General features: G+C 43.4%; 2 protein-coding genes across 3 annotated transcripts; one reads left to right on the top strand and one right to left on the bottom strand.

Annotated features, from left to right (window-relative positions):
- Positions 1-1,096: 1,096 nt before the first annotated feature.
- Positions 1,097-6,869, bottom strand: zic4 (zic family member 4). Of its 2 annotated transcripts, XM_058623837.1 has the most exons (3): positions 6,178-6,869; positions 5,443-6,069; positions 1,097-3,096 (listed from the first exon to the last, which is right to left on the bottom strand). In XM_058623837.1, exons 1-3 carry the CDS (start codon positions 6,602-6,604, stop codon positions 2,654-2,656), a joined length of 1,497 nt encoding a protein of 498 aa, XP_058479820.1. In that variant the 5' UTR covers positions 6,605-6,869; the 3' UTR covers positions 1,097-2,653. The 2 variants fall into 2 exon arrangements, with proteins under 2 accessions (XP_058479820.1, XP_058479810.1); XM_058623827.1 differs by having other exon boundaries at positions 1,098-3,096; positions 5,443-6,869.
- A 3,271-nt stretch (positions 6,870-10,140) lies between these two features.
- Positions 10,141-12,872, top strand: zic1 (zic family member 1 (odd-paired homolog, Drosophila)). Its single transcript, XM_058623847.1, has 3 exons — positions 10,141-11,485; positions 11,904-12,067; positions 12,556-12,872. Exons 1-3 carry the CDS (start codon positions 10,528-10,530, stop codon positions 12,751-12,753), a joined length of 1,320 nt encoding a protein of 439 aa, XP_058479830.1. The 5' UTR covers positions 10,141-10,527; the 3' UTR covers positions 12,754-12,872.
- The last annotated feature ends 335 nt before the right edge of the window (positions 12,873-13,207 follow it).

The following is a 13,207-nucleotide window of genomic DNA, read 5'->3' as shown; positions in this document are numbered from 1 at the left end:
CTGCTGTGGTAAAAGCGCGCCTGTTCTCCCTGCGCCACTTTATGTACAGTCGTTGGATCCAACCAAACCCTATAATCCCGCTCGTGTCAGCTCAATGTCTGACTTATAACGGCGTGTTTATATTTGGTCAAAGTCGTAAATTATTAGGCGCAAAGGTCGCAGAGCTTCTGCAAGAGCGAGCAGACGTGCACACTTCTGCAGCTCCCGGTGCATGATTTCAGGTTTTTTCTTCTTCTTCTTCTCTGTGGCCTCAGAGTGAATTCATGGCCACTTTTCTTTCATCCCAGTCTGCGGTTAAGATCGAATTCAGAAAAGACTCGGGTTTCAGTGCAGTGCGCCATAACCTAACTGCAGCACGGAGCCTGGGCTGTTTTAACTCTCTCTCTTTCTTTCTTTCTTTCTTTCTTTCTCTGTGTGCGCTCCTCTCTTGTTTTTCTTTAAGTGTTGCTTATCCTTCACTTTCAGCGCTGAATGGAAAATGTTTCCTATACGCGACTCAGTTAGTTCTTGTCCACTTTGACGGCTGGAACTAAAAGCTTTAGACGGCGCAATAGAGAGGAGCCCAACAAATCGGGTGACAAAGGGCTTTCCGTGTCATCAACGTTGTTCAGACGACCCAGAAGAATCCCTCTGATATTAACTCCCCACTTCAAAGACTCACACTTTTCAATTGAGATCCAACTATCTTGTTGTTTTTCTTCCTTCCTTTCTTTCTTTATTTTCTGTCCCCCCCACCCCTTCCTCCCTCCTTTACGCACAAGAGCTGGTGCCAAAAGAGGCATCATCATCATCAGCAGCATCTTTTTTTTTTCTTCTTGTGTTTGGCTGCTTTAGTGTTTATTCTCTGCCTTCAGCTGGGCCTCTTCAACAGAGCAAACTGTCATGCACTTAACCAAACTCTATAAACGCATCGAAAGAGTTGTAGCCTTGATGTTTCCACCCACTTCTGCCTCAGTCAGCACTGGAAAAAATACAATTCTTGGCCAATTTTTTTCCCCCCTAACCCAACTATAATATTACACATCTACATCTTTATCTTTTTTAATTAAATACATTTTTTTATAGATTGTATTTGATGTATGGAGGCGAAAATATGATTATGTTGAAATTTAAACATGGAGCAGCTCAGTGCAAAGTCTATTATGTTGTGGGACAACTGCTTTTGAGCGGCGCCTCCTTTGATTGTCGTAAAGTAGGCCTTGAAGCAAAAGAATATATTTTTCCTTCTTTATACTGCCCTCGTCTCCAATATAAAGGACATAGATTACCGTTTCCTACCCCATGGGACGCAAATATTACATTCTTTAGAGCGGGGCTTTTCAGTCCACGGACTTGGCCCCATATCATTTGAGTTTGACTTGGCTATTGCTTTAGAAATCTTAATTCACCATGAGGATTCACCGTCGTGAAAAAAAATGGCTCTTTGTAGGAAATGCTCTTTGAAGTCTGGATCAGAATATTGTAGCCTTTTTTTTCCTCCTTTTTTTTTTATCAAACTCTGCCCACGTCTGCGTCAAACCACAGAAAGTAAGACTTTACACTTTGGAAAATTAGACAAAAAGACTTCTCTTTCTTTGAAGTCAAGCACTTCTATCTACATTTTTTTACCATGACCTGTGCGTAAAAAGAAGCAAACGTTTCCTTTTTATGGAAATATTGATTTAAAAAAGTGACTTTTTTTGGCGAAACTTAAATTTGATGGCTGTTTTAGGTTTTTGTCATACAAGATTTATTCAAAATCTTTCACAAATTACAAGGCAAATTCGGTACGCATTTAGAGTGCCGCTCATTTCAGATGAAAAGAAAAAAGTTGACGACAATGATACAAAAAATCACAGAATACCCCACTTTGATAAAACATTGAGAATTCCACGGGTGTATATCAAACACTGCAGGCGCGTGAAACAGTCCCCAGTTCACTCTCTGCATCAAGTGGAAAAAAGGAAAAATGCTGTAAACATGAAAACGTTTTGTACAAATAACTGCAGTCAGAAGAAGAAGCTGCTGCTGCTGCTGCTCTGACTGCAGAAGAGAAACCGGATCCTTACACCAAAAATCTATCAACATCAACACATCGAAACTTATTACAAAATGTACAAATTTACACTTTTTTGTTGCTCCTCCCAATTCAATCATGCACTTTGGTTCTATAATAGAAAAAAATCATCATCCTTCCATGTCACGTTTGAAAAAATAAATTAAAAAAAAAACATAAGTCAGAAAAAGTCGAATTTACAAAATAATTTGGACACCAAAAACAACATGCCTAGGCTACAGTTATGAACCACAGAGTCTCAATTTACACCACTCTCTCTCTCTCTGCGCCTCTCTCTCTTTCTCTCTCCCTCCCTCCACAAGTGGGCCGTTAGAACCGTAAAAGCTGAGGTTTGAAAATATATTCTTTTATAGTGCCTGAAATTAGCACGTCTTTAACGTTTGCACATTTTCCTTCCAATGTGGTTTATTAAAAAAAAGAAAAATGCGTCTCTTGGCTCTGAGTGTCTGTTTGGTGGCTCATCCAAAAAAAGAGGGGAGGGGGGGTGGCAGATACAGGCACCACGAAAGCCAAACTATTTTGTTTTAATAGTTTTGAGCTTGTAAAATAACTTGTTCTCATCACCTCTGGTGCGTGTTGGAGTCCAGGTTTTTGGGGTTAAAACGCGTCTCTTGGTTCTGGGTGTCTGTACGGAGGCTCGTCTGTGGAGTGGTCGGGTGTGGAGGCCCCGCTGGGCGGTGTTTGGGCGCCGCTGGCACCTGAGCTATGGCACACGTACCACTCGCTTAAATTCGCGGGTTGCGAGGCTCCCACCGGCTCCGACAGCACCGAGGAGCCTCCTGGCTCTCGGCCCAGGTCCGAGGAGGGGGAGACCAGGGACGGAGTGGAGGACTCGTACCCAGAACTCGGGGGTGGGGACTTACAGTGCACCTTCATGTGTTTCCTCAGGGAGCTCGGGTGCGTGTAGGACTTATCGCAGCCTCTCACTTTGCAGTTGTATGGCTTATCGCTGGTGTGGACGTGCGAGTGCTTTTTCCGGTCACTGCTGTTGGCGAAGCGTCTGTCGCAGCCGTCGAACTCACATTTGAAGGGTTTCTCACCTGTGAAACAGTGACGGTGACACGTTCAGGTGCAAATCAGGCAAATCAGACATGAAAGACACACGCTTCATCATTCAGCGTCATTACACAGCATCAGCACAGGGTTTGGCAGTGAGGGCCCCTCGACTTTGGCTCGACCTTCCTGAAGTGGACTCTTTCTCCAAAATCCACTTTTACAGACTAACCCTGATGTCTTTATCTGAGCTTGTAGTGTTTTTATTACTTATTAACTATCGTTATATTTGCTTTTGCTGGCATTGGATGATGCCTTTTTTGTTTTTATTATTTCCCTTTCACTTGTTTTAACATTTGTTGCTCTTATTTTTGTAGATTTTCTTTTCTTTTGTTTTTTTTAAATTGTTGATTTTATTTGTTTCTGTCACTGAATATCCAGGTTTTCGTTGTTTTAATGTACCTTGGAGCACTTTGTGTTTTAAGTGTGCCATACAAACAAATTATTATCATTATTATTATTATTACATTACATATAATAATAATGATGTGTTTACTCACACTGAAGCAGCCTCACACACACACACACACGCAATCTGCAATATTTAAATACACTTGTGCTGAAAATAAACTGAGCAACAAGTACCTGGGACCTGAAGAAATCAATTACATTTAATACTAAATAAAAATCAAATTTTTAGGGAGGGACAATTACAACCACCATGATGATTTATTTGTCGTTTATTTAACATTTATAAGTATAATTCTTATTAGTATTATTATTTGAATGTATTAATTATATATATATTTTTCCCTAAGGGAAAAATGTGTATGTAAACACACTTTTGTGCACTTGCACTTTTAAAGTGTCTGCACCTTTTATCATTATCTTGATTTGGGTTTAGGCCTCTTCTCTCTCTCTCTCTGTGTGTGTGTGTGTGTGTGTGTGTGTGTGTGTGTGTGTGTGTGTATACATGTATATGTGTAAATCCAGCACAAACTGGGTCAAATCCTTGATGATGATAATACGAATAACACAGTATATTTCTACCTGATTATGACGAGGCAGAAAAGGGGAGAATGTGAATAAATTACACGGAGGGGGAAGAAGGAAAAAAAAAATCATCCGCTGCTGATTTTTTCTCCTCCCGATTAAAGCTTTTGAGAATATGTAATTGCCTCTGTCTAATTACACTTGCGGGTTGAATATCAATTTGACCTTCAGCTGTTGGGGTTGAGCGAGCCAATCAAGGATATTAGTGTAGTACAAGAAAGCGTCGAGGAACAGACCCCAGGGGCAGAGCCCAGTCATAACCACACTTTCGGATGGGTTTTAAACATGATACCAAAGAGCAGGCCCCTCGGGAGTCAATACACAGAAATAATTTAACAGATTTGTACTTAGGTAATGTGAGCAAATTATATGAATAATACATAGGGTGCTAGAAATGGAGCGGGGCGGGGGGGGGGGGGGGGGTGAAGAGCCATGCAGCCATTCTCAGCAGACGAGAATGTAGTCAACTCTATTCATTTACAAGCCTGACTCGACATTTTCAGGCCCCCTTTCCCCTTCCTATACAAGCTCGACGTGCACGTCACTGCAGGGTCACAGCCATATTGCACCATTGTATGTTTTTTAAAAGGTAAATCAGCTGCTCGGTTCCTGCTGCATTGTACACACGTCAGTCATGAGGAGGCGCAGGCAGTGGCTGCCAACCTGCTGCTGAAAGACTGGAACAGTCTGCACTTGTCAACTTGTTGCTGGAGCTACACACACACACACACACACACACACAAAAGGGGGCTGCAGTAAAGTTGTGACCACTGCGCACCCCTGCCATGTCATGCTTTGGTTGACATGTGGCTTCCAATATGTTGAATTCGCAAGTATTATCAGTAATATCACTATTAGATATAGAAAAACTACATTGGCTGAGAGCAATTAAACAAAGGAGGGTAAAATAAAAACATCACCACCACATCATCATTAACACTTAACGCGTCCAGCTTTGCTGCCAGTCATGTTTGGCATGGACTAAGCGACTTGGACAGGGACCTGACGTGGGCCTGCAGTCTTTGTGCTGTGGTGTGGACAAGCGGCCGAGGCGTCAAACGCCTGAGTGAGCTGTTCCATAATAATCCTTAAGCTCGTGCAAGCCTTTGTGAGACGCTCTCTCTCGTGCAAACTCAAAACAAACAGCTGTTGCGTGCTGTCGAATCAGCAACGCACACTGGTGAATTATAAGAGTAAATACTTTAGATTAAATTATTTAAATATGGTTACAGTAAAAAAAATTAGAGAAAAAAGAAAATTATGCTAAAACTACACTGACACAGCTGAAATCCATGCATCACAATATCATCACAGTGCAATCACAACATTTGTCCACTCACCTGTGTGCGTCCTTTTATGAATCTTTAGATTCTCGGATCTTGCAAAGACTTTCCCGCAGCCTGGGAACGGACAAGGGAACGGTTTCTCGCCGGTGTGCACTCGGATGTGATTGACAAGTTTGTACTTGGCTTTAAACGGTTTGCCTTCCCGCGGACACTCTTCCCAAAAACATATGTGGTTCGCCTGCTCGGGTCCTCCGACGTGCTCCACCGTGACATGCGTGACGAGCTCGTGCATGGTGCTGTAAGTTTTCGAGCAAAGTTTCTTCGGCGAGAGCTCGGGCTCCATCCACTTGCAGATGAGCTCCTGCTTTATCGGCTGCCTCATGTAGCGGAAAAACGCTCCGGCGCCGTGGTGGTGATGATGGTGGGCGCTGAGATTCATGTTCAGATTCAGACCACCGTAGCCGTGCAAAGACGAGGCGGAGAACGGATCAGCCCTGGAGCTTGCCACTTGACTCAAGTGATCAGACCTCACGTACATTTCTCCAGGTAGTCCTAACCTTATTTGTCCATTCAAAGCTTGGCCACCCGGTGATCCGCTAGAAGGCTGGTCGTGATGGAGTCCGGAGAAGAGGGTATGGTTCCCAGCGTCAGGGTGGTGACCATAGTGTCCGGGATAGCTACCTGTTGTTGAGACAAACATTCCGTGGTGAGAGGCTGAACCAGCAGTCTGGTCAGTCAGCACTGGCATGGCTTGAGCCGTCAGATCTCTCCGGATGAGGAAATCCCTACCTGCGGATAAAGCCTGGGCCGTGTGAGACATAGAATAAGGGACCGACGTCGCCTGAACCGGGCCAAAAGCTCCCGTTTGACTGGAGACCACTTCACTGTGGCCTGCCATATGATGATTGTGGTGGTGGTGATGGTGGTGGGGATAATGATGGGCTGGGCTGATTTTGAGGGCCGCGGAGTGCCCCATGTGTTCTGGCCCGAATGGACTCGGCCCCAGGCGGGGTTCCGCAGTAATCTCCCCAGGGTGCGAGTGAGCCATTGAGTGTGGATGGCTGCTGAACCCCGGGAAGCCTGTCACGCTCTGAGGGGTATGGTGGTGATGATGGTGATGGTGGTGAGCCCCTGCCAAGTCAACTAATCTCAGCGCCGTGTTCCGTTTGGAAAACGTAGGGTCCATCACGGGGCTTCCCAATGCATCCACGCTCATTACTTCCTAATTTTAGAATAACTTGACAGCAGGCAAAATAATAATGATGATGACAAATATATTTTAATCGCAATGAAAAATAAAGGAAAAAAAAAAAAACTTCATAAAGTTAAGTCTATCTGCAGACTACATGGAATCCCATTCGGTTGAGAGGCAGCAGCAGGACGCTTTGATACTGAATAGAGATTCATGGTAGGCGCTGCAGCCCGTGGAGCTAAACAATCACCCTGCGCTCTAATTGGTCAGAGCTCCGTGATTGACGTCACCAGTGACAGTTTCCAACGTGAAGAAAAATGTCTTAGTGACAGCGAGCAGCCAGCGCGCCTGCGCACTGCCTCGGGCAACGCTTGAGAAAAATAGTTGTTATGCAAAGGTTATTGTACGATAAAACTCGTAAAAAAGTTGATCCAGATATACAGTCTCTCTTTCTTTTGTCGCTGCGAACAAAGCCCGCGCGGCTATGAAACGGCAATTTCCCCACTCCGATTGTGCGATTACAAAACAGACCGTCTCGCCAGAGTATGCATATTGTCACTATAAGAGTTGTAATGATCATAAATAAAGCAGTGATATCTTCATTTTGCCCTGAAACGTATGCAAAGCGACTTTTACGCATGTCTTTTACGCACGGGGGGAGAGAGTCGGCACGAGCGGAGGAAAAAAACCTGGTCAAGTTAAGCGACGGGGGAAACTCCACGTGGGAGTTTACAATAGTCCGGAGTATATACCATTAATGTGCGCTATGATAAAAAACCACATTTACATATCCAGCCGTTTTTGTCCTTCTCTTCAGCGCGCGCTACAGTGTCGACTCCGCGCTCTGCTCCGTGGGATCCGCGTGTGTAGGGAAGAGAGAACAGGGAGAAGCTGCAGCCATTGTCCCGAGGAGGAAAAAATGTAATGGACGGGACCTGTTGTTATGATCCGGGGTAATTTTGCTTTAAACCCAGGACGGCAGCACATGAGGGTCATAGGAGGTGGTGCAGTCTCAGACTAATGTCCAAAAATTAAAGTGTCTGTGTGTCTGTAAGTATCGGTTATTAGAATTCTTATCCTATATAGTGAAAAAAAAACTTTTATTTATTTAATGTTTTTGAAAAATTGGTATCGATTACATAGGATTTTATGAACCACCCATTCCTAATTATTACTATTTTTTAAATATAGATTTTAAAGCATTATTTGACTATTTAAACATCTGACGTGTTAAGATTATGCTAAATGTTGGATGTTATAATCTTGATGCTCTGTCTCACTCACACACACCCGATTTGCTTGTATATGCTTGTATATGTTGTAAACTAGTTAGTTTATTATATGATCTAATCAAATCCTGACAATTATTTTTTTTATCTAAGGTATTATTTTATTGTTTTAGTTTTCTTTACTTTTAGTTGTTCCAGCCAAATTGTGATCCAGAGACCTGGCATTGTTCATGTTTAATGTTTGGACTGATCGCTTCCTCTTCATAATTGGAAACAAAAAAAAAGGATTTTCTTTATGATCCGATCACTTCGATACTGTGTTTTAATGAGTGTTGTTTGACTTGTGCGATGATGACACGAAAATGTGTGAAAGGTGCAAGACTGCAACCTATTTTTGGACAAGTCGCTCGTGAGTGTTTAACCTCGTTTACACCTTTACGAAAAACAGATAACGTGAACTTTATGGATGTAAATGTGTGGCTTCCAGATAATTATACCCAAAAAAATAATAAACAGAATATGTGTAGTCACATGTTATAACTGCGTTCTTTCTATTAGAAACAATGTACTGAAATTAATTCTTCCTGTTTTTTCTCTGAATTAACTCGTCAAAGTCTTTGCCGACAGCGTCATATCGAGCACGTTAGGAAATTGAGTCAATATTTTGAGACATGACGCGGGTCCAAAAGATGTTTATTAAATGGCCTTTGCGCGTGGGGTTCATGAGGCTCACAGCTGTAGCCTTCAGAGGCATCACAGCGACCAGCGTAATGCAAAACTTTCAAGTGCTATTTCTGGTCCAAGTTGTACGCTCTCACTCTTGGAGACGAGTAAGCAGTGGGACTGTAAGGCTCCTAAACAACAACAAGAGATGAAAAAAGAGGCTGAATGTTGCAGGAAGGTCTCGTAAAACGCTACTTTTGTTGCCTTGGCTCAGTTGCGTTCACTGTAAATCCCAAATAGCTCCTGGTAGCCATTTTACAGTAACACTTTAGAGTCATGGCACTAAACTCTTATTGGCCCCCTTTTTTATTTCAACCCATCTTTTTACGCATCAGAATTAGATGTGCCACAATCAATTTAAAAAAAGAAGAAGCTTCAAATCAAGTTATGAATAATTTCCCCGTCACTCTCTTCTTGGCGCACAGTTTTCCCATTTTAACCTCAATTTGTGCAGATTAGACTTAATGACCCCCCCGGTTATCACTCGGCTCCTTTTGAATGATATGTCATTCTTACCGTTTTTTCAACCTGTTGAAAGATTCCTCCAGACTGAGTCAGTGGGCTCTAAGTTCGGATCAAGTTGTGGGTCTTTAGTTGTTAAGTTGAGAACAACAAAACCCTCCTCTGCTCCATCGGTCTCCCCAGACTGACTTGGGGAATGCCCATGTAGAAACTAGCCCAGTAGCCAAGAAGATATTTTAATGGTTCGCATGGCACGTCTGTGCATGTGGCTTTGAACTCTAGCAGCCGGAGGTTCCTGCAGAGAGCGCCGCAAATCCCACTTGATAACTTCGACAACCCACAACGTTTTACACACAGGCTATACATCACTGGCACGCAGGAGTGAGTAAGTTGCACGGGAGACGCCAAAAACCCGTGATGGACAGACACAACCGAGTGAAATGTTGGCACACAGTCTATATTCAATACACTTTATTGTACGCATTTATGGTTGGATGCTGTTGGACATCGTGGCCACAGATGTTCCAGTGGACAGCGGCAGCAACGTTAGTGTTTTTAGGGAGCGGCACCAAACACGCACGACTCTCTCACTCTCACACACACACACACACACACACTAAACAGTGTGTGTGGATTCCCACCGAAGTGAGAAGTGTGTAAAGAGAGAGTGATGACAGTGGACACACTCTTTTTTTTTAATACAACAGCAGCAGTCACGTGAACTGACCAACAGAGAAAAAAAGACTCATCTTTCCATTAACATACCTGTATGTACACCTGCGCCTGCCACGTGACTAGATAGATAGATAGATAGATAGATAGATAGATAGATAGATAGATAGATAGATAGATAGATAGATAGATAGATAGATAGATAGATAGATAGATAGATAGATAGATAGATAGATGTGGCTGCAGAAAAACGTGCTTTGACTTTCTACGAATCCATTTGTTTCCTTGTTCTTCATCAGCCCTTTCTTGTTTTTTGCTGTTATTCAGCCTTTTAACCAAATCCACAGTCAGCAATCTCACAATATCTGGGATTGATGATGCAAAGAGGCCAATAGAAGTGTGGACCCGGCACCGCGGATTGTTATTTGGTGAGTGGATGTTATTGGGGGGAAAGCGGCTCCGCCAATGAGCGCGCGACGGCGGCGCCACGTGACCGCCCCCCTCCTCTCCCATTCATCAGGGCTGGACTGTGTTGTCTTTTCAATTCATTTATCTGCAGGAATGATTGCGACTATCAGTCTAGAGCTCACCGCCTGACTGAGGAGGTGAAAGTTGCGCCACAGGAAGATAAACCGCAAAAGACAATATTGCATGCATACATGATTTTGCGTGTGCATCGGATGAGCGGTATAGGGGAATTCCTCGCGTCTTAAAAAGTAAACAGAAAAAACCGGTGGATTGGAGAGTTTGCTCAGTCGAGTGCGGTGCAAGAGATAGAGACAGAGAGAGGGGGGAGGAAGAATATCAGTGCGTGATTTTTTTATTTCTGCTCTCAGTCGTCTCGGCGAGTCTAGACTGAAGATGCTCTTGGACGCAGGACCGCAGTATCCCACCATAGGAGTCACTACTTTCGGCTCCTCGCGGCATCACTCAACAGGCGAAGTCACAGAGAGGGAAGTGGCGTTGGGGATAAATCCGTTCGCGGATGGGATGGGCGCCTTCAAAATCAACCACAGCTCCCACGATATTGGCTCCGGACAGACTGCGTTTTCCTCCCAGGCGCCCGGCTATGCAGCAGCCGCGCTGGGACACCCGCACCATCCCACCCATGTTGGCTCTTACTCCACGGCTGCTTTCAACTCCACCAGGGACTTTCTCTTCAGAAATCGGGGTTTCGGGGACGCCGCGGGCGCGCAGCACAGTTTGTTCGCCTCTGGAAGTTTCGCAGGGCCACATGGACACTCAGATGCAGCGGGGCACCTGCTCTTCCCGGGGCTCCACGAGCAGGCGAGTCATGCCTCCTCCAACGTGGTCAACAGCCAGATGCGGCTGGGCTTCTCGGGGGACATGTACGGACGCGCTGACCAGTACGGCCACGTTACGAGCCCGCGGTCCGACCACTATGCCTCGACCCAGCTGCACGGCTACGGCCCCATGAACATGAATATGGCCGCGCACCACGGAGCCGGGGCCTTCTTCCGATACATGCGGCAGCCGATCAAGCAAGAGCTCATCTGCAAGTGGATCGAGCCGGAGCAGCTCACGAATCCCAAGAAGTCGTGCAACAAAACTTTTAGCACCATGCACGAGCTCGTGACCCACTTGACGGTGGAGCATGTGGGGGGACCGGAGCAGACCAACCACATCTGCTTCTGGGAGGACTGCGCCAGAGAGGGCAAGCCTTTCAAAGCCAAATACAAACTTGTAAATCATATCAGAGTACACACCGGAGAAAAACCTTTCCCGTGTCCGTTCCCCGGCTGTGGCAAAGTATTTGCCCGATCGGAAAACCTAAAAATTCACAAAAGGACTCACACCGGTAAGAACCGCACAGATTTAGATCATTATTTACAGCCAAATCCACGCTGACAATAACCTACTCACAACTATGCATGCGATCCGGGTTAGTATTTAGTAGGCAGCTGCTCGCTTCTCACTGGCATGTGATTCAGTGCAGTTGTCGACAGAAAATATGTCATAGATTTTTTTTAAATGAATATTATTATTATAGTCTTGTTATATAATTCAATTTAATTGTGGATATATTTATTCATCTAAATGTGTGAAACCAAAAATATCATTTCTAGCCTTCAGTCAAATTGTTTTCATTTTCAATTTAATTTTAAAATAAAAAGTAAAAAAGCTGCCTTTTTATTAGACAAATGTATGTGAAAGAAATGTATAATATGGATGAACTGTTTTGGTAATATTGTATGTGTGTGTGTTTTATTATCCAGGCGAGAAGCCTTTTAAGTGTGAATTCGAAGGCTGCGACAGACGATTTGCAAACAGCAGTGACCGCAAGAAACACATGCACGTCCACACGTCGGACAAACCCTATCTGTGCAAAATGTGCGACAAGTCCTACACACACCCCAGCTCCCTCCGAAAACACATGAAGGTAAAAGAAAAGAAATAATAATAATAACCACATGTTTCCCTTTTCAGTGTCATCCTGTTTCATTTTTGTTTTCTAAAAATATATATAAAAAAACAATATTATGAATTAATTTCAAGCAGATTTGAGACTGGATCTTGTTTTGTTGTTGTGTATTATTAGAAGAAAATGTAGTTCTCCCAAGAAAAAAAAAAGAATAGACAAGTTAATTTGCCTTGACACTTTCTTTCTGTCTTTTCTTCCAAGCGATAAATCAGATTAAGATCCTAATGAGGAGAATGTTTTTGCTCTGCTTTGTTGCACAATCTCCTCTTTTTTTTTTTTAAATGTCCCAGACAGACACATTAGTATTTAATTCGTTCTGATGAATTTCTTATGTTTTTTTGTTTAGTTTAAAAAAAAAAAAAAAAAAAACCATCAGGAATTAGTCCGTTAATTTTGACCATTCTATTGTGTTTGTTTTTCTCCTTACATGTTTCTCATTACTGCAGGTCCACGAATCCACCAATCCAGCGTCACAACCATCTCCCGCGGCAAGTTCAGGGTACGAGTCCTCCACGCCTCCCACCATAGTATCACCGTCCACAGAAAACCAGAGCAGCAGCTCCATATCACCAGCAGCCTCAGCAGTCCACCACACAGCCAGCCACAGCACGCTGACGTCAAATTTCAATGAATGGTACGTGTAAAATATTTTTGTGAGGAGAGGTGGAGAAAAAAAAGACTGTGACTGCAGAATTAAAAAAAACAAAACTGCTTGGAAACAAAGACTTTGTAAAAAAAAAAAAAAAAATGGACCGGAGGCCCAGACGATCAATTTAAAGGCTGAGTGTCTTTAATGCCAATGAGAGAAAATGCATGGACTTTAAAAAGGAAGGCATAAGGACATCAAACTTAACTTCTTCCCCCTCACAAACCCTCAGTATTTCCTTTTATTTTGTACTGAGAGACTCAGCTCAGAGGGACATTCTCACAGCATGCTATCTGCGGGTAGAGGCCTGAATTCTCCTTTTATTTCTTCTTCTTTTTTAAATGTACATATATAAGCATTTCACCAAGTTTTTTTGGGGAAAAAAGTGTAATATTTTATTTTGTAAATAGTTCTATCACAGTTTTAAGGGGGGATTTGTGGAAAAATGTGGT

This window comes from Solea solea, chromosome 1 (genome assembly GCF_958295425.1).
Source record: "Solea solea chromosome 1, fSolSol10.1, whole genome shotgun sequence".
Lineage (NCBI taxonomy): Eukaryota > Metazoa > Chordata > Actinopteri > Pleuronectiformes > Soleidae > Solea > Solea solea.
This window is presented reverse-complemented; position numbering and strand designations above follow the sequence as displayed.